Below are 26,998 nucleotides of genomic sequence, written 5' to 3' on the forward strand. Positions count from 1 at the left end.
ATTGTACTATGCTGTATGCCTTAAACCAGGCATCTCCCTCCCATCACATGGTCTGCAAGCCACAAATTATTTACCGTAGAGTAATATAAATAACTCACTGGGTAGTTCTGGGCAGATCACTGTTATGGTGGCCAACTCCTGAACCAGCCCCTGCAGCTATGCTTTAACAGCGACTTGGTCAACACTCATTAGCGGGCGATCTAACCTGTTCTGTAGTTCTTAAACCAGTACAATCTACACTGGCCCAGCCTCACCCCCATGCCTTAATAATACATTTGTGCAGAGCAACACACAGCCTGTATCCTCCAGCAGCGGATTACACCCACTTTCAAGGAAGTCTGAACATGGCAAATGTTTTTGCCTTAGAAAGCTTCAATTGCCAAAGTCTTCTTTTAAAGGCACAACTACAGCAGCTTGTTGAGGAGTTGGTGACCTGACCTATAACCCAAATGGCACATGTTCAGATTTGGGAGGGGCAAAAGCTTGACTGCTGTTTGTCTTATTGCCCCAGTCACAATACATCTCACTCCCCAATACTGGAATGCAACATTCGAAAATGTGACCATGTAAAGTATTCATCCTCAGCATGCACACTTGAAGGAAAACTCAATGGAAGTCCGTGGTGCTCATTTGCAGGTAAATGAGAGTTGCAGGTAAATGATCAGAGTGCAAGTCAGACTGGTGGCAATCAAAACAGATGTTGAAAGTTGCCAGTCAAATCGCATCGAGTACACACATCCCAACAAAACAGTATGCACACTATAGAACTTGCAAAAGGCAACTCTCCTGGCTGCCCATAGTGAGCGAAAGTCACATCCTGGTAACCAGCAGGAAATCTGTAAAATGGGAAAGGTGTTCCACTCAGCCTCCAAGCCATCCATACAGTCCCAACAGCTGTGTGATTACAAGCAGACTGAAAGAAGTGTTTTGTGAGCGCCTAACTTTTGTAAAACTCATATGCAAGCTACACTTTACCCTAGAGAAACATCTCAAGCACTTGCTTTGGACAGCCATATTTTTATTTTTAGGGGCAGACATGAAGCAGCATGCAATATGAGAGCCCTTGGGACTCTTTGCCACATCATGGAGAACACTGGTGTGCAATCAGATGCCTTTTACCAGTCAGACCCATCTAGCTTGGTATTGGCTACACCAGGGGTCAGCAAACTTTTCCAGCAGGGGGCTGGTCCACTGTCCCTCAGACCTTGTGGGGGGGCTGACTATATTTTGAAAAAAAGAATGAATGAATCCCTATGCCCCACAAATAACCCAGAGATGCATTTTAAATAAAAGGACACATTATACTCATATAAAAATACGCTGATTCCTGGACCGTCCGCGGGTCAAATTTAGGAGGAGATTGGGCCAGATCTGGCCCACGGGCCTTAGTTTGCCTACCCATAGGCTACACCACTGGTCTACAACTGGTGGGCTGGGAACCACAGTCTGATTCAAGGTGCAGCAAATATATGGGGAGGGGAAAGTTTAAGAAATGGGTACCCAAATCCATGTTTGATTAAAGGTGGGTCCTGAGGCTGAAAAAGTTGAAGAATACTTACTGGTCTATATTGACTGGCAACAGCTCTCCAGAAACTGAGGCAGGAGACATTCTGTGCCCTCCCTGGAGATACCAGGGACTGAACCTGGGATCTTCTGCATGCAAAACACATAGTCTGCCACTGAACTATGGCCCTTCTTCATGATGTCTGGAATTGCATTCCTTGGCTGACACACCGTTGCACACTTTCAGCAGCATCTTTGCAATGGTGCCAGAGATTCTGGGAGGTGCATCTCCTGGACTGCACAGTGCAGCTTTCTGGGAGCCATTCCTGACCATACCTGCCAGTTCCTGTCCCCATAACCCAGTCCCATGCAGGTTTATTCAGAAGTATAACTCCAATTGCATTCAGCGAAGTTTATTCCAGGTATACATGCAAAGAATTGGCGCCTTAGAGCACATGGACTCAATGAGTGAAACAGGCTTTACCCGAAGGTAAGCGAGTATAATATTTCACCTTTAGTGTTGTAGTATTTAGATTGGAAGGTGTGGGAAATATGTTGCAAAAATGAGGTAACAATTGAGGGGCGGGGTTGTAAAGCTGCCACCTGCACCAGTCTTGCCAAGTTAATGTGCTGTCTGGACCTGTTCCCTTCCTGTTCACATCCCTGCGGGCAGGGCTTGTCTCTAGATTTCTATCACTGCAGAATGCCTAGCAGATTTCAATAACTTCCAAAATATTGCTCTTATGAACAGCCAAGATCAGCCTGACCGTCAGCCCCTGCTTGGCTTGACCCTGACACAACCAGATGATCTGAATCTGAGATTATTTTTTATTTAAATATAGTCCAGCTCTTGAGTCACACGACCCTTCCATCCCTCCCCTCTTAAGCAAGGCGCCGGCTTCCTTTTTAGACCTCCCAAAGCTAAGTGGCGATCTGAAAGCACACCCACCTGGATGCAAGCCCTGCTGAAGTCTATGAGACTTTTACTTCTGACACGGCTGCCTGGCAGAAAACCCTACAGGGATCCTACAGGCTGGACATCCTCTGCGAAAGGCGCAGGAGATCTAGAAGCATTCAAGCCAGAACCTGGACCTATTTACTCAGAAGGAACCCCCACTGTTTTCCAGGAGGCTTGAGTCTCGCATAGTGAGAAGGGCTAGATCCCGTCGAGCTCTGACAGCAGGACTCCTTTCTGAAAGGGAAAAGAGCCCAGGGCGCGCCGAGAGAAAGTGGCCAGGCGGCGCCGGAGAGCCGCGCCGAAGTTCGAGCGCCCCCCCCCAGGACCCCTTCCTCACAAGGAGCAACCCCCCCCCCCCGCGCGCTCGCGGGCGCCCTCCAAAAAGGCGCGAGTTTCGAGGCGGGAAAGCGTCGCCCCCCACACTCCGTCGCTGGCGCCCGGACTCACCCCATCTCTCGGCACTTGTCGCCGGCCACGCAGCCCGGCGGCGACAGCGCGCTGGCCGGGGGAGTCTCTCCGCCGCCTCGGTCGCCGGCGGGGAGCGGAGGGCGCGTCCCGACTTCGCACATACGGCCGCCCCGGGGAGAGCTTTCTCCTCAGCGAGGAGCTTCCGAGCTGTGGCGGCGGCGGCGGCGGCGGCGGCGCGCGCAAAGCAGCCTCTGGCTTGGCGGCGGCGGCCCCCAACCTCTTCGGCGTCCTCGGAGCTGCCCGCCCTGCTCTTTAATTGCCTCCGGTCCTTTTACATAAGCGCCTCTCGCAGGCCGGGAGGGCAGCGAGGGCAGCCCGCTGCGTTGCGCGACGAGCGGCTGGGCTGGCGAGCCTGGAGCCGGGCGCGCTCTGCGCTGTCCTCTCCCGCTTCGGAAGTCGGCGCTTTGGAGCGGCGGCTCCGAGTTCCACCTGCTTTTGCGCGCCCGCCCGCTGCCGCCTCCCACTCGCTCACTGGCAGGGGGGGGGGGGAGAGAGCGAGTCGCACACGCGGCCGCTGCCGCATTCTCCCCCGAGGGCGAGGGGCGGGACGGCGCGCGACGCGTCCAATCGAAGCGGCGGCTGCCACCGCGCAGGGGCTCCCCCGCGCGCGATCCTGGGCGCCGGAGCGATTTCCCCGGACCTCGCCCCCCGCCAGGCTCTGCGGACGGAGTGGCATCCCCTGAGCGCGGTGGGGTTTTAACTTGCGAGGAGGCAACGGGCATAGGATCGGACTGCGCTACTTCGGAAACAAAAGGATACCGAGTGCTGCGCTCAGCGCTGGAAAGCGCCAGGCTCAGAAATGACTGATCTCCCATCCAGTTCACAGCATGACCTTGCGCGCACAGCACACTTTCTCTACCCCTGACCTTCCTCGCAAGATTGTTGTTGTGAGGATAAATTGGGAAGGGGGGAAAGGAACAGCGTAGGCCAGCCGGAGCTACTTGGAAGGAAGGTGTATATGAATGCAATTAATAAAGAAGAATGTGCTAAGGCTGGAGGGCACCAGGTTGACAAAGACTGCTACAAAACTTGGTTTGAGCTGAAACCTTGGGGAAATGGGGTTTTGGTGTGAGCTCAGTTCTGAGAGCAAACAAATATTCACAGGTGTATATATATAAACAAAGATTTATCAGAAAAGGTTTTCTCGGGCTGATTTTAAACTAGCAAATGTTAAATTTTATCCTGTGAAGCTGGGTTTTTTATGGGGGGAGGTGTTTTTAAAATATTGTATTTCCATTGAGTGTTTGAATAAACATAACATGCTTTACTGCCATTTTGGAAACTGTACAAAAAAGGATTCACATTGGGTGCCTTGGAAAGGACATTAATTTCTCTTGTTATTTATTAACCACCTTCCACATGTGTGTCTCAAGGCGAAGTACCTGTCTTTAATCCTCTCAGGAAAAGTTTCTAATTTGAAGTATGCCAAAGGGTGGGCCAACAAGTTATAAATTCATTCTCTAACTCCTGAATTGTGGATTCAAACATACAAGAGCAGTTTTCAAAAGGACCAGGGCTGTGCTGCGTTTACTATGATAACAAAGTAACAACCATCATATGAACACAATAATTGGCACGTGAATTACTACAATTTGACAAACATTGCAGGCAGCTGTGTTGGTACAATAGTGGGGAAAACTGGAAAACAGTAGCATAAAAGCTTTATTAGGACCAACTGAAACATCACAAAGTAATAAGCAAAATTTCAAATTTCACCGGAATTCTAAGCACCCTCACTTTTCTTCCTTTCTTTGTTTCCCCCTTGCTTTGGGAGACTGCTTTCCATACAGAAGGTCCCTGGTTCATTATCACTTCATGTTGGTGCAAAATGGGTATTACAGAGCAGCTTCATAGAATCATAGAATCATAGAATCATAGAGTTGGAAGAGACCACAAGGGCCATCGAGTCCAACCCCCTGCCAAGCAGGAAACAAAAGATGGTACCACTTACTTCCAAAAGATGGTACCACTTGCATCAAAGATGCCTTGAATCGGGAGTTGCCAGAACTTGCCAGATTTAAGTTTCAGACATTCTGGAATCTAGAATGTGTGTTGGAAATGGACTTGAGCTACAGAACCACGATTCGCAAAGTTCCCTATGAAGAGAGATTGATTGTCAAACTACTCTGCAAATTATAGCTCTGGGAGGGAAGAAGTGGTCTCTCTCTCTCTGGCACCCTTAACAAACCGCAGTTCCCATAATTCTTTGGGGGAAGCCATGGTTGCTGTTGTATAAGAGTACTTTAAATATATGGCGCAAATGTGGCCTTTGAGGTTACATGGCAAGGATCTGAGATGACTCACAATATTAGGGCCGATGATGCTCGGAATATGAATGTGGGAATTCTCCCTTAGGCTGAAAAAATTCACGGACAAACATTTTGAATATGTGTAAGACTTGCTGTTGGGTATTAGTGAGCAAGGCATTTCTACATCTATGTTCTGAAGCAAGACTGTGAGAGGACGAGCACGTATTTTTATGACGCGTGTTTAAAAGTTGATGTCATCTGTTTGAGTATAATAAATGGCTCGTTCATAAACAATCCAGTAATTGCTATATATGGTTCTTCCAATACGTTTCGGAGGCATAAACATTTCATTTTTGTCTTGTGACTTAGGAACACTTCTTCGGTGGAACCTCTGTTTCCCAAATAGTTTGAACACAGAAGTTCTTTTAACCTGCTTTGTGTTTCTACTTAAAAAAGAAAGAACAAGAAAAGACTTCTTTCTCATGATGCCAGCAATTTGCAAACTGGGTCATATCCAACTAAGTTTCAACTCAGAGTAGACCAATTCAAATTAACGAGTCTAAGTTAGTCATAGGGGGACGCGGATGGCGCTGTGGTCTAAACCACTGAGCCTAGGGCTTACCGATCAGAAAGTTGGCTGTTCGAATCCCCGCGACAGAGTGAGCTCCCGTTGCTCAGTCCCAGCTCCTGCCAACCTAGCAGTTTGAAAGCACGTCAAAGTGCAAGTAGATAAATAGGTACCGCTCCAGCGGGAAGGTAAACAGCATTTCCGTGTGCTGCTCTGGTTTTGCCAGAAGCGGCTTAGTCATGCTGGCCACATGACCCGGAAAAACCGTCTGCTGACAAACGTTGGCTCCCTTGGCCAGTAAAACGAGATGAGTGCCACAACCCCAGAGTCATTCACAACTGGACTTAACTGTCAGGGGTCCTTTACCTTTTTTAAAGTTAATCATGCCCTGTAATTTCAACGGATTTACTCTGAGTAAAACCTAGTTGGCTACCACCCCATCGCCTAACCCTTTGTATCTTCCTGAAAGATCACACTGCAACGTTGTCTCTTAACCAAACAACGCTAAAACCGTAGCCATGTTGGCCCATAAGATACAATCCAAAAGCAGGGCAACATCTTTATTATGCCAACCAAACTAGTGCACAGTTTGCAGAGGTAGCCATCCCTTGGCGAGGCTGGCTGAGTTGCAGGCAGCCCTGGCTCCTTTAAAGGTGGATTGGGCCTTCTTAAAGGAATAGCTAATGGAGAGGCCATTCTTCCCAAGGCATCCCCTGCAGACCATCACACTTGGTTTTTAATGTTTTGTTTTTGCAGGGTAAATCACTTTTGGTGGGGGGCAACAAAAGTGTGGTGCAGTGGTTAGAGTGTCAAACTAGGACCAGGAAGGTCAGAATTTGCCTCCCCACTTCGCCAGGTAGCTCACTGGGTGACCTTGGGCCAGTCACTGCCTCTCAGCCTAAGCTACCTCACCAGGTTGTTGCGGGCATTAAATGAGGAAGAGGAGACCCATGTGTGCCACCCTAAGCTCATTGAAGAAAAATGTGGGAAATAAACACACACATACAATTCTAACCAAATAATGGGGATAGGAGATGCTGCCACACCAACCTCTGTCTACCCTTACCCAGTCCTCACCTGCCTGCCTTCTTAGTTACAACCAGCCCAGTGGGTGGCCCTGGATATCAGCTCCCCCCCCCTCTACTTAGTCTCAGTGTTGCCCCTTGCAAAACTCAGCAGGTAGGAAGATGTGTACAAACCTATAGTTGGCCCCAGTGGCGTAGCGTGGGGGGTGCAGGGGGGCCGGCTGCACCGGGCGCAACATCTGGGGGTTAGGGGGCGCAAATCCACGGGTTAGTGGGCTCAAATCCACGGGTTAGGGGCGCAAATCCATGGGTTAGGGGGCACAAATTACTTGCCTTGCCCCGGGTGCTGACAACCCACGCTACGCCACTGGTTGGCCCTGTCTGTAACTGGCTCTGTCGCCACCTACTGTTGGTCTTCCTGCCTTCTGCCCTACCCATCCCAATGGGCACCAGCCACCACTGCTCCCAGGCAAGCATGCATAGAGTTGCAGTCAGCTGGGGTGTTTTTTTTTAAAAAAAATATGTATATATAAATATGAGTTAAGGGTAGCTTTGTTAAAAGTTCTGTGTGAATTAGGGATATTGCCAAGCCAGCAAAAAGAGAGAGAAAGCGAGAAAGCAAAGTATAGCACCCACGCCACATAGCATCTTCTGCCAACTGTGCAGAATGAGGGTGAAATTCCATCTAGGTAGCGATATCACCGACCACTCAAGTGAAGCTCAAGCCGTTTAATGTCACCGGAGCCCTCAGATGGAATTACATCCCCCGCTGTCCCCCTCCTCCATATGTATCATGCTAAGAGGTTTCAAGCGTTGCCATTAGCTGTAACGTTGAGACAGGCTTTCTGAAATATCTAGTGCAAATTCTGAAAAGCCTTCCAAGATAAGCAGCTGCGCCATTCTGACACATGAGACAAATGTAGTTCAGTGGATTTTCCTCACATAAGCATTGTCAGACCCTCAACAGTCTAATGTACGCCCATAGATTTTAAACACTTGTAACTCCAGCCACTAAGTCTGCTTGAAGGAGATTTAAAGGCCATGATCCTCAAGGCAGATTTCCAAACAGCAGTCCTGGAAAAGTTGAAAAGGGGCACTGCAAAAAAGGGTACTGCAGAGTCAGTGATTTTTCTTCAGATTGCATTACACACACACACACACACACACACACACACACTTATTTGACACCTTCAATCAAAAAGATTTAAAGGCACTGTGAATAAAACCATTCACACAACATATGAATGCAGTACTAAAAGCAACAAATAAGCATAACAGCACGCAGTATAAATGTATGGTAGAGCAAAATCATACAACTTAAGAGTGGAGTAAAGTAAAATTCCAGCTAAGGTCAAAGCACATTTAATGCACTTGTTCTTCTCCCAAATAAGTCTGAGAACTGTAGTTTGTTAAGGGTGCTGACCTCATACAGCTACAGTTCCCAGTGCCCTGTTACAAACTACAATTCCCAGGATCCATGACTGTTAAAAGTGGTTTAAGAGTCCTTTAAATATACAGTGTGGATGTGATTAAAGAATCAGCCTAGCATCCTTAGCCTCTAACCATTAAGGGCTTTAACCAGTCTTTCTGGCCACAATTAATAGTTTTCTGTCCGAATCCAGATTCCTTCACAACAACCAAATAGCAATCCTAATAATCTAAGAACTGTGAGTTAACCTGACATGCCTGCCCACAATATACCAGCTGGGTCATCTGTAATCTAAACAAGGAGGGGGTGAAATCCATATATTTTGTGAACATTTCCTTCCTTGGTCCTGGAGAAGTCTTACCCCACCTGGCTTAAAAGTTTAGTTTTGTAACGGTTTCCATCTAGGAGGTGCAAGGATGGGAAACCTTAGGCCCAGGGGTCAAATGCGGCTCCCAGGCCTCTCTATATGGCCCTTCAGACCCTCCCCAAGCTACACCCTCTCATTCTCAGGACACACCCTATCGCGAGTCTTGCTTCACACCCTCTCTTATTGTTCTTGCCTGCCTGGACTATGTCCCTGAACCAGTGGCGTAGCGTGGGTTGTCAGCACCCGGGGCAAGGCAAGGCAAGTAATTTGCGCCCCTTAACCCGTGGATTTGTGCCCCCTAACCCGTGGATTTGCGCCCCCTAACCCCCAGAAGTTGCGCCCAGTGCGGCCGGCCCCCCCTGCACCCCCCACGCTACGCCACTGCCCTGAACTCTTAATTCTTGACTGTTCCTTGCCTGGATGCAGGCAGGCTAGAGAGGGGTTTATATAGAAACTAGCCTATGGTACAAAGCTGAATTCATTCCTCCCCTCTCTCTTGGTATGTGGGAGCTGAAAGCATTTCCCCACCCCTTGCTCTAAATCTCACATACATGTACTGATGGTAATGGGCCAACTTTGATGATGTTAAAAGGTTAAAAGCAGAGTTATGGATTATGCCCTTAGAGCGCACAACCTTCCAGTTCCACAAGTCTATGAACTGTAAAGGGACCGTAGCCAGGACAACAAATTGTGAAACAACAGGGCAGACTATGCAGTTTTGGAGGACAGCAGCATAATTTCCAGGCTAATTAAATCACAGAATCATTTTGTTCTCCAAAATATTTTTCTCACATATAAACTTGTATGTTGTTCGGGTGTTTTGAATTCTCAGCCTCTTGTCACCATCTGTAACTCAAATCCCTGTGTCTTAAAGAAATGGCAGGCATCTGTTGAAAATATTCATCTCTTCTGTGGCATGGGAGGTTCATAATCCAAGCTTATCTAATAAAAACTGGGCTATATTTCAAAGCAACCAGGGAGAGATTGTCATTATTAGAGTTGCTTCCCCCACTCTCCAAAAAAATCTGCAATGGACATCATCCTGCATGTGATATTGTCCATCTACAACAGATTGAAAAGTCGAATGATGCTTCAATGGGAATACCACCATGTTGTATCAAGTGAAGAGGTCATCTTTAGACTTTTATACAGTTTGACAGCTTGCTTCATGGCATTGCATCACTGGTAGCTGGTGGATGCTCCTCAAACCGGGGTGCTGCGGCTGCTTTATTTCTTCACATAAAAATTGTCATTTAAGAATATAATGTGAACAACTTAACATGTGTTTTATCTGAGTTTTGCCAGTGGATGTCGAGGGGTAATCTTGGTGTGGACTGCAAGTAAATTCTGTTGCTTTGCTGGAGTGGAAACCAATGCTGGTTATTTGCTTTCTCAGCCATTATAGTTTGTAAATAAACTAATACCGCAACACTCAATTTTATATCTAGTCCTTTCTCTTCAGCTGAAAAATACAGCTGTTAGAATCATCACTTGAGGAGATGGGAAGCACAAAACAATACCTTTAATTTTCAAGAGGCATGCGTGCGCAGGTGATTGTAAAATTCCAGACATCCTCCTGATTTCCTGCTTGCAAATGATGAGTATAGTCAGTTTATCAAAAGGCATTCTTTGGCACCTGCAGGCCATCAAAGCAAAACTCTGGTTTGGTTGTCATTCAGTTTGGCAGTAAAGATATAAATTATTTGAATCACATGTCCTTACATAATTAGAAAGTCACAGTGAGCTCTCTTATTAATTTCTGCTACCATTTTTCAAATATGACAGCTCCTGTATCTTTCCACTAACATAAGAAAAGCTCTTCTAGATCAGGCCAAAAGTGCACCTAGTCCACTATCCTTTTTCTAACAATGGCCAAATATATGATTCTAGGAAGTCCACAAGAAGACACAAAGGCAACATCCTTTCCTTTGATTTTTTTAGAAAACAAATCATATGAGAAAAGGTGGAAGAACTAGGAATAATCAGCCCAAATAACAGAAGACTCAAGGTACGTTCACATTACTACTTATTCTACATCCACTGCTAGTTTTTAAAGCCATGTTCCCATGGAGTTAGTCGCAATCCATAATGATCCCGTAGTTTCTTGACACATACTGCTATTTGATGTGCTTTCCTCAAATCAGTTTCAATCCAGCTAGAGTACAGTGGTACCTTGGTTTACGAACTTAATCCGTTCCAGAAGTCCATTCTTAAACCAAAGCATTCTTAAACCAAGGCATGCTTTCCCATAGCAGCGGGGGACTCAATTTACAAATGGAACACACTCAACAGGAAGCGGAACATGTTCTTATTCCAAGACAAAGTTCACATACCAAAGCACCTCCTTCTGGGTTTGCAGCATTCTTAATCCAAGTTGTTCATAAACTAAGCTGTTCTTCAACCAAGGTACCACTGTAATGTGAATGTTTGAGACCACCATTGTGCACAGATGGTAACTTCATGAATAGCAGTGTGTGTTTGTGTGTGTTTGAGGTGTGGGGAAACCAAAAAGGGCATTCACGTTTGGTGAAGACATCCCTGCTCCCTCTCTGATGTGAACAACACCGTCCCAATTCAGTTTGAAATACAGCGGGGGGGGGGGGAGAATGACCTTACCGTATTTGCTGGACTTAGGCTTGCAGTCCTTGGTTCACGCTCACGGGCATCTGACATCTCAATTCCGGAAGGCTATGGCAGCTTGGCTTTGGGGATCTGCAGTAAGTGCCAATGCCTCAATGGTCATGGCAAGTACTTTGTTATCTCTTCAATGTAGGCTCCATTTAGCTGTCATGGTTCACAGCTGCTGCCAGATGAGGGATGGGGAACCCATGGCTTTCCATAAGTTGTTGGACCACAACTCCAACCTCCCACTGGCCACTGTTTATATGAGCCTTGAGAAATGAAGACTTGAAATCAAGAGCAAAAACTGTTTTTCAGTGTTTATTTGCAGGGCTTGTACAAAGCACAGTTAGCTGAAATGACATGGCTTGCTGAAAATAATAAGTGATTAATTAAGTAAGGTCTGCTACCTGCTGAGTTTTGTCAATGAGCTTCCCATGCATAGCTTTCCTCATTATTGTTGCACTAACCTTATCAGACTCGGCTAGTACTAGAATGCTACACTTTAAGTATTTGTAGTCTGGCACACCATGTTACTTGCTACTTAACTGGCTTGCACATATAACACTGTATATATTTCGCATGCAGCTTTTCACCCCAAATCAGTTTATACAACTGTGAACAAAAACAAGCCACAATGTTCCCTGACTGAATCAGTCTTTAGTGTACAAAGAAAACAGCATGATGCCACCTCATATGGCCACGTTGTATTTTCCCCATGCAAAAAAACAATGTATTCATTAAGATTAATAATTGAAATTTGCTTTAGGATAAGCTGCATTGATTTTTACCTCCTGGTAGGAGGCCGGCCCTCACCCAAGTCTTCAAATATGTTCATGTCCATCTGGCATGTCCCTGGCGCATCCTTCCTGTTGCTTTGTCCATCTGTTTTAAAATCACTTCCAAAATACTGCCTGACTCCCCCCACCCCAAAATAGGTTCAACAAATCTTTGGTATAATCTGAAAATATCCAAGCCTGGCTTCAGGTTTGAGTATTCCTTTGGCAAAATGTCCTCTGGTGGGTCTCCCTAGCTGGTATATTTGGTTCTGGTGATAGCAGTGAGCAGCACCAGAGCTCTGATGGAGTCAACTTTGGTGCCTCTGATCTATCGTCACCATTGTGGAAAATCTGAAAGATGGCTCCAGCTACCCACCACACACAAAACATGATTAAAATGGAGGCACATGCAACAGGAATATCAACTTAGTTTAAAATAACTGTCCTGAAGCTCTACTGATTAGCCAAATATGCAATCTCTGGATGTACGTTATGCTCACATCTACAATATTTAACCAACCCTGACTTAAGAAAACAGAGTGTCTTATTGGGCTGTGCACACACATATATTTAAAGCACATGACTTCCCCCAAAGAGGCCTAGGAACTGTAGCTTCCCCTTCACAGAGGTACATTTCCCAGCACCCTTCCCTCTCTCTTTTGGGGAAGGCATGTGTTTTAAATGTATGCTGTGTACACAACCTGGGTGTGAATTACTGGTAAATTCCATCTCTGTAAGTTTTAGTCTGTGATAAATGCTTGGCGTCAGGGGGAGGTTTCCCCCAAAAAAACTCAACAATTAACTCCATCGACTTCAATGGGAGTTACTCCCAAGTAAATGTGTAAACATTTGCAGTCTAAATGTTACTTCCTAGGCAGCATACACTCTATACCTTTAAAGTACATCTGAGGCACATTTCTCCTCTCAAAAAATTATCCATTGTTTATTAAAGTTTGATGGGAACTGTAACTCTGTGAGGGGTAAACTACGGTGCTCAGGGTTCTTTGAGCAAAATAATGTGATTTTAAAGGTACAGTTTGTGTGCAGTCCTCATAGTTTTCCTTGGCCAGAGAGAGGTGGCCCTATGCCTCATCTCTTCATACATGTGGGCGGTGTTCCTGGAGCTGCTATGCTCCTGATGATGCACACTCCTCTTAATAGTGGCATTTACATTTTAACTGCCTAATTTTTGTGTGCTGTTGCTGCTTTTATAATAAAGAAATAGGAAAAAAAAGTTTTTGCTTCCGGGACATTTATTCGTGCCTCGTGTTGTTGGTTTTGTTGTTGTTGTTGCCATTCTTTGCAGAAAGGGGGATTGCTAAATTTTCAGATTAAACGCACCCCACAATGCGCTACCATGATGTAACTTCTGCTTATCTAAATCCCAAAGCAAGAACCACTCACTCTGCTTTGTGAACTGCAGCCTGAGTCTTCCTGAGTCATAATGGGATTTTATTTACTCATATTTGAATCGGTAACTCCTAAGCTATGTGTCAGCAGCAAGAGGAAGGGGGACATTCGAGAAAGAAAGAAAGAAAGAAAGAAAGAAAGAAAGAGAAAGAAAGAAAGAAAGAAAGAAAGAAAGAAAGAAAGAAAGAAAGAGTTTATGGTTTCTGTGGCCCTAAAGCACCCATTTACTGAAGAAGGTTACCCATTCTTCCTGAATTATCCACTCCTCTGGCCTTGCCTACTTCTAACCAACCTGTATTCGAAGCAATTCATTCTGTCACATCTCTCTGTCACAACTAGATCATTCAGTCACTTGGGCTGTGGAACCACTGCAGCAAAGGGACATTACTGGTGCTGCAGTGGCGCAGCAGCCAAGGGATGAGGAGGGGCTGTAGTTCAGTGATAAAGCACATGTTTTGCATGTAAACGGTCCCAGGTGCAGTTTCCAGCAACTCCAGACAGGGCTAGAAAAAGACTCCTGTCTGAAACCCTGGAGAGCTGCAGCTGGTCAGTGCATACAAACTGAACAAGGCGATCTGATTCTGTATAAGGAAATTCCCCATGTTGGCCCTACCATTAGGCGAAGTGAGGCAGCTGCCATAGGTAACTTATTAGACTGTCCTGAAACCACAGCACAATTTTAGTGGTTTAATTTACTTTTGTTGTCTCCCTTTTTTCAGCCAAGGAATGGAAAGAGGCGATGGTGAGATTTTCTGCCTCAGATGCAAAAAATAACTTGACTGTCTTGCAAGGGAGCGTTTGTTGTTCTGCCTCAACCAGCAGAGACTCTCAAGTAGCATTTTAAGAACAGGTAGGAGCAGGAGCAGCTCTACGATTAGGTACTGAGACAGCCGCTTCAGGCAGCAGATGCTGGGGAGGCAGGGAGTGGCAGGGATGTGTTGGTGGGCAGAGGCTGTGCGTCACTTGACCTGCCCTGCAAACTAGCCTGCTGCCCTCAGGTGTGGTAGAAGACTGTCTCATTACCAGAATTGAAGCAAAATTCAACCAGTAAGCTTCTGTAAATGGAATTGGGTGGGGAGGGATCTCATCCTTTGTCTCGTGCAGCATAAATGTCCTGAAATTGACCCCCACCCAACTGATGGGAGGATGTCCATTGCATCTCTGCATGAGTCACAGGGTTGGGACTTGCCATGACTTTTTTCAGATTCTAATTATAAATCCAAGTATAAATCAGAACTAAAGTGTACTTCGGTTGCCAGAGGTTTGGAGAATGCTGCCTAATATTATGAAGTTGACCCAGTGATGTTCCCAAGTACGAGAGGGCAAGCGTGTATCTGAGCAGAGCAATCCTATCTGTGAATTAGGCCTATTGGGCAAGATAGGAAATTCCTTTGCACACTGGTAAGAAAAAGTATGTTGCAATGTAACTGAGATCTCTCTGCACCAGTAGAGGCTAAAACCAGTGAAAGGCAGGGTGAGTGGTAATGGAATATGTAGCATTGAGGAGGGAAGAATGGAATTTGTAGAACCTTTTCCCCATGGAGGCTTGCCTGACACCTTCATTTCATATATTTAGGCACCTGCCAAAAAATGTTCCTTTTCTCTCTGGCCTTTGGCTGATTAAACAATCTATTACCTTTTAATAGAATCATAGAATTGTAGAGTTGAAACACCCTGAGGGTGATTTAGTCCAAACCCCTGTGTGTCTGTCAGGGGTGGGTATGGTTTTATTTTGTTATTAAGTTGTGTATTTTATGCTATTGTACTGTAAACCACCCTGTGATCTTCAGATGAAGGGTGGCATATGAATTTTATAAATAATGATAACAATAAGAGTGAAATTTAGTTGGAATCTTATGCTTGTACCAGTCCCAAGGTGCAGCAATAAAATATTCTGGAAGCATTCACCAGCGACCTCCCTGCTCCATTTCAGAAAATGTCTTCTCTTCAATATAAAAACAACTTTTTTTCCTTTTTTGTTACATAGGCAGTTAACATTTAAAGGTTAAGAGAAATGCTCTCCTAGCAAGCATTATATTGGAAACTCAAGTCTTATCAGGGCCTTTGGGATTGTACTCTGTGCTCTAAAGGTGCCTATTTTAAAAGCCGTACTAATGCACACACACCCGATCACAAAAGGCAATGTTGATTTAGCAGCTCTGTTGATTCCAGTGGGAACTTACATGGAAGTAGCCTAGAATATTTAGGACTGCTGTCTATAACCAAAGCTTTTTCTGAACCAAGACTACGCAACCTCTGGCCATTACACCTGTGACAGCAGCTGGTTGGTGGTAGTGGACCCTCACCAGGCAGGCCTGCAGCAAACTACGTATATTCCAATATTTATTTATTTGTTGGTAAGTTGCAGACTGGCCCTTCGCCTCAGGCAGCAGCAACACTCTTGCATCCTGGTATTTATTAACCGAACAGGTGGCAGATCCTTGACTGGAGCTGACTGGGGGGGGGGGGACACCCATCCTTCATCGACAACGTTGCATTTCAATTTCATATTTGGGTGTAGCATCTCAATTTTGCCTCAGGCAGCCATTGGCAACAATTGATTTCTCTCCCTGCCGCCTCCAGGCAGCAGGGAAAAGTGCAGAGTTATACTACGGAACTCACTTCCACAGGATGGCCACCAACATGGATGGCTTTAAAGTCTGGTGGCTGTCTTTGCTCCACAGTTAGCAATACTTTATGTATGAGAGAACGTGCAATGATGACTTGGTGCATAAAATATGAATATGAATAAAGGGCGCTGTGGGTTAAACCACAGAGCCTAGGGCTTGCCAATCGAAAGGTCGGCGGTTCGAATCCTTGCGATGGGGGTGAGCTCCTGTTGCTCGGTCTGCCAATCTAGCAGTTCGAAAGCACCGTCAAAGTGCAAGTAGATAAATAGGTACCGCTCTGGCGGGAAGGTAAACGGCGATTCTGTGCGCTGCTCTGGTTCGCCAGAAGTGGCTTAGTCCTGTTGGCCACATGACCCGGAAGCTGTACTCCGGCTCCCTCGGCCAATGAAGCGAGATGAGCGCCGCAACCCCATAGTTGGTCACAACTGGACCTAATGGTCAGAGGTCCCTTTAGCTCAGTTGGTTAGAGCAGAGCGCGGTGCTGATAATGCCAAAATTGCAGGTTCAATCCCTGCATGGGGGAGCTGCACATTCCTGAATTGCAGGGGGTTGGACTGCATGACCCTCTGGGTCCCTTCCAGCTCTGCAGTTCTCTGATCCTTCGTGTCGTCTAAAAAGTGGGGGACGGACGGACGGACGGGCTCGCAGCTGGTGGTCAATTTCAACCTTGGAGGAGTAGCTCCCTAGTCTTATTATTATTTATCCCATTTTTATACCCAACCTTTTATTTCGGTATTTGTTGTTTTTCCGTGCTGAACCCTTGCCCTGAGTCGAGGTTATTTCCCTCCCCGTCCCCTCAGCACACAAGGTCGGTGTTTCACTGTGTGGGGCGGCGGCGGTTGCACTTTTAGGGGGCAGAGCAATCCCCACCCCCTCGGCCTCCGCCGCCGCCTTGACTCGAGATTTTTCCCTCGTCGTCAAAACTGTGTATTTTATTTGGATGTTAATCGCGCGAGTCCGCGAAGGGACACGAAACCAGCCCGAAAGCTCAGCCCCTGAGGAGACTGAGAAGAGGCGAGGCCCGCCTTTTCGATTTACCTCAGGCCGAGCAAGCCACGCCCACCGTCAGCGAAGCCAGCCGGGGGCGGGGCAAGGGGCGGAACCGGAAGTTGGAGGCCGCCGGCGCGCGGAAGAAGAAACAGCATCTCTTCTTGCTGCAGCTTCAGGTGAGGGGCTGCGGGTTCTCCTTCTCCTCAGGGTCGGGCTGAGTGCGGCGCATCCCCTTTTCGGGAGTTTGGACGGGGCTGTGTGCTCCTCAAGGTTTCATTTGAGCCCATGGTATTGCCACAGCGGGGCCAGCCCCTCAGTCGTGGGAAGGGGGACGAGAGCGCCTCTGGGCATGTCGAGAGGGCCTGTGCAGCACAGGCACGCGGTACTTTGCGGAGGGAGGGGGCGGGCGGGTAGAGATGGGGGGGGACGAGGGGCTCTAGGAGGGTCGTCGCCATCCCTTCTCTCTGCTTACCCCGCCCCCCAAACACACACACACTGTGTCTCAGGACCTTTGAGGTTTTTGAGCTGAGGTTCGACGACCACCTGCTGTGTATGATTTAGCTGAGAATACTGCACTGCAGGGAGTTGGGCTAGGTGTTCCTAGGGGGTCCCTTCCAACTGTACAGTGGTACCTCGGGTTACAGACGCTTCGGGTTACAGACGCTTCAGGTTACAGACTCCGCTAACCCAGAAATAGTACCTTGGGATAAGAACTTCAGGATGAGAACAGAAATCGCGCGGCGGCAGCAGGAGGCCCCATTAGCTAAAGTGGTGCTTCAGGTTAAGAACAGTTTCAGCTTAAGAACGGACCTCCAGAACGAATTATGTACTTAACCCGAGGTACCACTATACATGTTTTACGTTTCTGTGATCGCAACGAAACTGTCCTATATTGTATGAGACCATTTCGCCTGCCTAGGCCTGTGTTGTTTGACTCCCAGCTGTACTCTATAAGCCTTAGGTCTCAGAATCAAGGCAAAGCAATTTTAACTGGCGAGATTCTAGAGATTAACTTCAGACTTCAAAACTCAGTACAGTGCTCCCTCAGGTTGAGAACTTAATTCGTTCTTGAGGTCCGTTCTTAACCTGAAACTGTTCTTAACCTGAGGTATCACTTTAGCTAATGGGGCCTCCCACTGCCGCCGCACGGTTTCTTTTCTCATCCTGAAGCAAAGTTCTTAACCCCAGGTCCTATTTCTGGGTTAGCGGATTCTGTAACCTGAAGCATCTGTAACCTGAGGTCCCACTGTACTGTTGTTATTTCTTACTTTTATATCCCAACTTTTTCTCCAGTGCGCTCGGGATGCAGGTGTACATGGTTCTCTCTCTCATTTGTCCCCCACACAGGTTCTCCCACACAGTTCCATAGTTCAGTGTTCAGCCATCTCAGAAGCAGGTGGCTGAGCGCTAATTATGGAGGAGTCTTGGAAGAGAGGGCTGTCGAAGGCTACTAGCCATGATTGCTATGCTCTGCTTCTAGCTAGAGGCACAAATGGCATCTGAATACCAATTTCTGGAAACCACCAGAGAGGAGTGTGCTATTGTACCCAAATTCTTCTTGCTGGTTTCTCACAGGCATTTGGTTGTTCACTTTAAAAACAAGATGCTGGAGTAGATGGACCATTGGCCTGATCCGTCAGGCTCTCAGTCTTTATTTAGTATATTTGTATCTTACTTCTTGTCTAAAGTTTCCAAAGCAGCTAAGAGCATTGAACACTGTTCAAGTGTTCCAAAAGAACACTGTTGGAACAGAATGTGAGACTTGATGGACTTTTGACCTGATGCAGCAGTGTTCTTTTTCTGTTATTATATTCACTCTCATTCACATCCACCATTGTTTAAGAAAAGTGAGTATGGAGCTCTCCCTCCCTCTTCCCACACCACTTTTAACTCATCTTCATTTATTTGAGTCGAAGCAGGTTTTCTGATCCATCTGAGTTAAGTGCAACTGCAGAACCATATATTGCAGTTCACTGTTCAGATCAATTAAGGCAGAGATGTGTAGTAAAAGATTAGAATCCACATGTTATCTACAATCATGCATTGAGAAGATGGTGAAAAGGCCACTTTCTTCCCACGCTTCTAAGAGTTCTGGCAATACCTCGAGAAGATTAAAGCACGTTGGGGCAACTAATCCCAGTAATGAGGGGAATGTACTCTGAATATATTTAGAGTCATTTTCCTGGAAACAGCTGGGATTTTTCATTAGGTGGAGGATGAAAAAAATCACATATGTACTGAAGCAACCTGCACCATGTGCCTGCATAATACAGAACCCACAGAATACAAATGCCCAGTTAACAAAATGTACAGGGATAGTATTCCCCATTGTATAATTACTTTGAGTTTGTGTGTGTGTGTGTGTGTGTGTTGGAAGGGGGCACTAAGAATCTTAATCCAAATTACGGAGAGACTGACATTTTAAATTAACTATTTGTGATAATAGCTATATAAAGGATAAATAGCAGAGTTATTGAGTAGCAGTCAACTAAGTTTTACTCAGACCAATGGCCCATGACGAAAGCCCATTAATTTCAATAGCTCTAATTAGTATAAAAATTTAGTTGAATACCACCCATTGTTTGAAACAGAAAATTTAAGCTTAATGTTATATTTTTCATTCAGTTCTGTAATCCACTTTGTTGACAGTTTCAACCCAAAGATTTACACAAGTATTTGATTTCCAAAGGTGGTCAAAGTATTTTTTTCCCCATATTTGCAGAGATTATAGAATGGCTTCCACAATTGACATCCTTCAGAATTATAATAACCTGTTTGCTCATCGATATACTTCTGAAGACGAGGAGTATCAGAAATATGTCCAACGCCCTGCAGACCCACCTCCCATCGTTGAAGACTGGGCAAACAGGTCTGTTGAAAACATTCCCTTACCAACGCTTTGCTTTTTTGGTTCTTGTAGGAGTAGGCTATGCAATAAGGAAGCACCATAAACCAAAGCAAAATGGCAAAAACCTAAATATAATTAGGCCATTAATCTATTCATTTAATTTTAATCCTGTGTCTACAGTTCTTTGGTGTCTCTCTTTTAAATGCAGACATATGAATGATTAAGAACAGAACACGCAAGTCACAGGCAAAGCAACACACAACCTATTCAAATCTGTAGAAGAGGGTTTTGAGATACTAGCACAGTGAGAAACAGTAAAAGTTTTCTGCCCAGTTTGTGTTCTGTCCAGTGCTAGTGCTACTCAGAGTAGACCCATTTAAATTAATGGACTAAAGGAGCCTTGAGTCACTTCCACAACATACATTTAAAGTACTCTTATACTGTAGCACTTTAACTGTCATGGCTTCCCCCAAGGAATGCTGGGTTGTTCAGGGTGCTGGGAATTGTAGCTCTGTGAGGTGTCTCCTAATCACTCTCAAAGGCAATTAGTGGTCCATGTTGAATATCTCCGTGCATGATTAGTGTTATAGCCTGCAACAAACAAACCAGCCAGCGGAGCTATAGGCCTCCTAAGTGCTCCCTTGGTTAACATCAACAGAGTGTGTGTTTCTTGTGATGGGAGGGACATATCTTCTCAAAAGAGTTTAATGCACTGTGGATTCAATCTGTTTAACACAACCTCTTTGATTCCACCAAACCTTTCTAACACAGGGAAATATTGAGTATTCTAATAGCTGTCCTGAGAATACATGCATTTCCTCTTTTATTTAGAAAATTTAGAAACGGCTTAATTAAAAAAAAGATCTCCCAGGAGGTTGAATGATGATAAACAAATAAATATGCATATATACTTGAGGCGCAAATGCTTCATTTTTAGTTGTTCCAGAAATTACCTAGATATGATAACATTCCCTGGAGTTTGGAATAACTTCGGGTTCCATGAAAAAGCAGGATATAAATGTGAGGAAATTAAAATAAATCAACAAACCTCAAGATCATACAGAGAAAATCTGAACAATGTGTGAACTAAATCAAGCTTAATGCAAGATATCCAGGAGTGATTAGTAGCTTGCCAGGGGTTTAATAAACCGTCCAAGAGAGAGATGGAACTGTTCACCCTGGAAAGTGATGCCTTACTGAAATCATGTTCAGTCATCGTGAGCACTGTTGTCTTGTCTTCAGCCATAGGGAGGTTGCCAAGCATCAGACAGGCCACAGTATGTAGTTGATGAGCTATATTCAACTTGATAGGCCAAAGGTTGAGTAGCTTTGATTCAGAGTTTGTCAGTGTCTGATTTTCTACAAATAGCTTGTATACGTGGCTCGCCCACAATTGTGGAAATTCTTGTATGTATTGCTGAAGGCTGCAGATGGTTAAGTGCATGACATTGTGATTACTGTTTCGATTATAAGAAGAGTTTGGATTTGATATCCTGTTTTATCACTACCCTAAGGAGTCTCAAAGCAGTTAACATTCTCCTTTCCGTTCCTCCCCCACAACAAACACTCTGTGAGGTGAGTGGGGCTGAGAGACTTCAGAGAAGTGTGACTAGCCCAAGGTCACCCAGCAGCTGCATGTGGAGGAGCAGGGAAGCGAACCTGGTTCACCAGATTACGAGTCCACCACTCTAACCACTACACCACACTTGGCTCTCAAAGAAGAGCTGCTCTCAGTGTGCCCTTGATGTATGAAACAAAACCCTTTCTCACTTGCAAATCCAGTTTGTAAACAACTTTAATCCTCAAACTTCCACAGATAATGTAATTTAGGAGAGCCTTTTTTTAAAACTTCCAGAGAACCCATCGTGCCTTCTGTGTCTGAGATACTTCAGAATTATGAAAAGATGTTTGCAAACCGATTTTCTTCAGAAGACGAAGAATATCAGAAATACGTCCAACGTGCTGCAGATCTACCTCCTCTAGTAGAGGACTGGAGAAATAGATCAGGTGGCCACCAGCGATACAGAGACAGGTATTGCTCTTATTTATTGGCTCTTTATAAATGTTACCCTGTCCACTGATGCTCTCAGCAGCCACTATTTTTACTGTAAGAAACTAAAGCACAAGAGAATGACATCTAGCCTCCAATGCAAAACACAAAAGAGCAAGTTGGGGAAGGACAAAAGGAGAAATTGTGTGAACACCTACCCATCAAATATGGTGAAGAGATAAAATTCAGTTCATGTACAATGGTAAGCCACCCAAAGTGGCTGGGGCAACCCAGTCAGATGAGCGGCACAACAACAACAACAATCAATAATACCACCTCCCAGGTCCCTCAAAGGAAGTGTGATTAGGCACTACCACAATAACAACTCAATTGGTAATCTTCCTTTACATGAGCGTGACTTTGGATTTTTTACAGTGATTTGATTGCTATGAGGAGAGGTCATTTCACCACATCATTGGGCATGTTGGCTAAGAGGCCAGATTCATGTTATAAGTTGTTCGATACTTTTTTGAGCCACTGAGGAAGACTTGTAGGGTAGCAACAAGTTTAGGCTTGGGTATATGCTATAATTTGTCACACAAGGTTTTTGACCACATATACAGACAGATTATTTTAGTGCGTTTTTGTGCTAAAGCGTTTATGTTTTTCCCTTCCTAAGATTTGAGCAGTAGCTGTTGCCATGGGGCTGTACCCAATGCTAGTCCTATTCGGAGTAGACATGTTGAAGTTAATCATCATTACTATCTTTGGTTCCTTATTTTCAAGGGGTCTGCTTTGGAGAAGGTCTAGCCCACTGTGTGGAATTCAGCATCACACTCTTCCAATCATCCTTCTGTATAAGCAGGCCAGGTTGCCAGATGCAGCAATGCCCCTTCTCCCCCACTCCATGGGTTTTTCTAGAGATTCTCCTGACCTCCTCTCTTCGCTGAGCTAATGGTTAGGTGAACCCCACCCCTTGTATTTACTTTTGCCCAGCATACTTTTACTGTAAGGCAGTTATGCTGGTGATGGGCCAGGTACCTACTTTATAATCTCTGCAAAACAAGACGGTTACCTTTTGGTTGGCAACTGTGGACCATATAGTAAAACGGTAAAGGACCCCTGGACAGTTAAGTCCGGTCAAAGGCGACTATGGGGTTGTGGCGCTCATCTCGCTTTCAGGCCGAGGGAGCTGGCGTTTCTCCACAGACAGCTTTCTGGGTCATGTCGCCAGCAGGACTAAATTGCTTCTTGCGCAACAGAACACCGTGATGGAAATCAGAGCGCATGGAGACGCCATTTACTTCTCTGCCTTTGATTGGACTTAACCATCCAGGGGTCCTTTACCTTACCTGGATCATATAGTATCCCTGATGGAGCCATCAGTTGCTGATGCTTTGGGTTAATTTTCTTTCTTTCTCTCTCTCTCCCCTCTCCCTTTTCTCCAAGCCAGTAGCCACAGGGGTGGGGAATCTAGGCACTCTGCTTAAGCAACCGTGCCAAGGGTTTTAAATTCTGTGTGGAGCTGAATCAAAGTGCTGCTTATGCCAAAAGGAATGAACTGAAACTCTTGAAACAGATTGCCCTTGGGACCAGTTGCTTCCTTGGGCATGAAGTGATTTTTCCCCCCATGGCAAAGAAAAGAGATCCAGGCTTCACCTCGTCAGTGAAATAGCCTCTCTTCTGGGACATAATTATTAGCAGAAAAATGACTTTACCAATCAGCAGGCTAAATATTTATATTTATTTTGGCCTTTTATTTTATAACATAAAATTCATTTGCATACTTAGATAACATATCTCGCTGTGCGTGGCCTGATCTACGTTTCTTATGATTCTTTGTGACAAATGTATACTTCAGCCCCACTACAAGACACTTGGGATTTTCTACCTACTGAAAATATTCTGAGTCATATACTCCAGGCTGTACATACTGTGCTTCCTTAGTTTTAACTTAATCTTGGCTGCTGACACTAGGGAAACAAGAAAGGACATTGTGCATTAGATTTACTTGGTCTTCTTGTGCTGCATTTCATAGCACTTGGGCCATGCGAGTGAGACGGCTTAGCTGTTGCTTGGATGTAACATTTGGAAATAAGAAACTTTAGCCTAGGGCTATAGTCAAGTCCTCCTCATAGTAGACCCATTAGCATGAATGGACATGACCATTGTAAATTTAATACTTTCATTGGGTCTACTCTGTAAGCCAAAACCTGGAGAGCCAAAGGCTCCCCATCCCAGGTGCAAATACAAAATAATAATAATCATTATTTATTGCTTACACCCCACCCCTCTGGCTGGGCCTCCCCAGCCTCTCCAACAGAATATTCCAACAGAATATTAAAAACACAATAAACATTAAAAACTTCCCTAAACAGGGCTGTTTCAAATACAAAATCTGCAAATCAGGTAGAGTGTAAATATGCACATTTGAGAAATGAGAAAACTGGTTCTTTGTTTACAAGGAAAAGTCTCTTTTAACTGTGCATTTGGCAGAAGGCAGTGTTTCAGATTAGATATTAAATCTAACATGCTTGTGTCCAGATTTTTTTTTAAAAAATAACCAAGTGTTTCTGTAAGAGAAACTTAGTCTTTATACTTCAATTTTCAAATTGGATTTTTTAAAAAAGTGCCTGTATCCAATGTTCTCTGTTCACTTAACACAAATACAAGTTTTAATATTACGCAACAGAGGAACCAGTGCAGTAGTTGCACTAACAGAAACCTGCTGTGCAACAGATTGCTGGTAACTTTGTCGCGCAAAAAGATTGAGCAATCTTCTTACGCATTCTCCCATGCAACAACTTCCTGCTGGCAGACGACATCTTGCCAGCAGAATCTGTATTGTGCTAACTGACTTGAACATACCGCCATGTTGGATACAACCCAATATATTTTATCCACCCTGCTGAGACAGTGTATGTCGATGCAATTTGAAAATAAATATTGTTAAAATGCATACCATTTGCTTCCTTCTACAGATTCAGAGACAGCAGACAATTCAGAGGCAGAGGGGACAGATACGACCGGCAAGGAGGCTATAGATACGGTCAATGGCAAGAGAGAAGCTGGGGAAATAACTATCAGCAGCACAGACAAGAACAGTCTTCCTACTCCTATCACGGGCGACCGTCCCACTATGGCTATAGTTCTTATTCCCAGGGGTCACAGTATGGCCATTACTAGTATTGTCTCCATCCTGTCAGACATTTCTTTATTCCGTTTTACATTTTTTTTTAAGGAAAAGTGGCGGTGTTGGTGCTTTAAAACAAATCTTGTTGATGTATTTTGGCAGTACTCACTTAACAAAGGAACCAGAGGTAGGCTTGATGAATGAGTCATTTGCCTGTGCATGCAGCCCTTTCTGTTTCTTCGTGTGAGCTGCAATTAAAACAGTAAGTCAAACCATAGTCACCCAAACTGGGGAAATGCAGTTACCACCTTCAAGACAAGACCTTAAACCACAATACGAAGCTGGTTTAAGAACCTGGCTAGCTCCAAAGCTGGTAACCGTAGTTTCCTGGTTTGGATGAAATAGGAAGCAGTTGGTTAATTAGAAAGTTTCTGGTTTAATTGCGGCTTCAGTGAAGGAGCTGAATGCGTGGGCAAAACCTTATTCACAACTCCGCTTATTAAGTCAAGATACCACCATCCCAATATGGCCACCATGAAACTGATGTACAAATGCTAAAGGGTGAACTTGTTACCTTACATTCCCTTTCCCCTTCAACGTATTGCCTGTACAAATATGTAATAATTTGGGGGTGAGAAGGGATTGCTTTGCATCAGAAGAATTTGGCAGCGACCCTCAGCAAAAAGGGCTGTTCTTCCTGAAATTCTGACTCATACTATTTCATTGCGAATGGGTAGAAAAACAATTAACATTCGCAATGCATCATAGCAGAGAAATGTGCAGGTTGCAGGGAATGGGGCTGGCTGTTGATAATAAGTAGGTTTAGCAGTTTTCATTTTGATTACTCTGAAACTTTTTTTTTAGCCCCTTTAGCGTTGTTGGTTTAATTTTCTTTTTAACTCACTAATAACTGATGAGCAAAGATGTCAAAATAAGCAGTAAATGTAAAAGATGCAGTACTTGGGTTTGCTTGCTTTTTAGAAACTCCCCCACAAGATTCATCATGATTAAATGGTGTCCTCTTGTATATGTTTTTCCCGCCATTCCTCTGATCATTTCTCATGTTAAATTGACTGTTGTGATTGTACACTGTGGAATAAAATCCAGTGGCTTAATGAAAGTTCTGGGTGTGCATGTGAATGTCTCGTTTCAAGGGAAGGAGAGCACCTAGGGCAAATGTGGGAAACCTCTGCCGCTCCTGATGTTGCCAAACTACAGCTTCTATAGCCATTGGTCATGCTAGCTGGGGGCTGAGGGGAGCTGTAGAGCAGCAATCTATGGAGAGCCAAGCACAGGAAACTATGAGTAGTTATTGCATTTATATCCTACCTTTCCATTCAGGGAACTCAAAGTGGCCTACATAGTTCTCCCCTTCATTTAATCTCCACAACTACTCTGGGAGGTAGGTTAGGCTCAGAGGCAGCGGCTGGCCCAAGGTCAGTTATGATAGATAGATAGATAGATAGATAGATAGATAGATAGATAGATAGATAGAGTTTTCAATGCAGAATTACAACATAAAATACAAATAAAATGAAACAATCAGAAAACCAATACAAATAGTAAAAAAGAAATAAAAGAAAAACAACTATAACAAAACATAACCAACCACATATACATACATTCTGACTTCCTTCCATCCTTTAGCGACTTCCAATTTTCAATTTTTCTTTTTCATTGTGTTTTATATGTATATGTGTGTATGTGTGTGTGTACACACACGCATACATAAACACACATTTATTACTTCCGGTTTTATGCCTTTATTTCCTTTCCTCAAGCCTGCAAACTTCATTCCTCACATCTCGATATATTTATTCCAGAACAATGTTTTTTCATATACTCTTTGACACAGTAGCCCAAGGTCAGATATGTGACTCATGCACAAAGGCTCCTCTCAAGAATATGAGAAATCCACAAGAAAGTCTAGAATGTCCCTTTGAGGAGAGGAGGGCAGCACTCTGGACAGAGGACAAGTGTGCCTTCTGATGTGGATAACAACTTCCAGAGGAGTAGCTTTATTGCAGAGCCT

At 44.8% G+C, this 26,998-nt stretch overlaps 2 protein-coding genes across 2 annotated transcripts in view; one reads left to right on the forward strand and one right to left on the reverse strand.

The window, feature by feature from the left end:
- HOMER2 (homer scaffold protein 2) overlaps positions 1–3,059 on the reverse strand; it is a 102,360-nt gene extending 99,301 nt beyond the window's left edge. Inside the window, exon 1 of the mRNA XM_082198732.1 lies at positions 2,909–3,059. Coding sequence (XP_082054858.1) covers positions 2,909–3,030 — 122 coding nt within the window. The 5' untranslated portion in view covers positions 3,031–3,059. The remainder of the gene's footprint in view (positions 1–2,908) is intronic.
- A 14,008-nt stretch (positions 3,060–17,067) lies between these two features.
- Positions 17,068–26,086, forward strand: RAMAC (RNA guanine-7 methyltransferase activating subunit). The gene is made up of 4 exons (XM_082198890.1): positions 17,068–17,171; positions 19,718–19,864; positions 21,699–21,875; positions 24,815–26,086. Exons 2-4 carry the CDS (start codon positions 19,728–19,730, stop codon positions 25,017–25,019), a joined length of 519 nt encoding a protein of 172 aa, XP_082055016.1. The 5' UTR covers positions 17,068–17,171; positions 19,718–19,727; the 3' UTR covers positions 25,020–26,086.
- The last annotated feature ends 912 nt before the right edge of the window (positions 26,087–26,998 follow it).

This window comes from Podarcis vaucheri (genome assembly GCF_965113315.1).
Source record: "Podarcis vaucheri genome assembly, chromosome: 14".
Classification (NCBI taxonomy): domain Eukaryota; kingdom Metazoa; phylum Chordata; class Lepidosauria; order Squamata; family Lacertidae; genus Podarcis; species Podarcis vaucheri.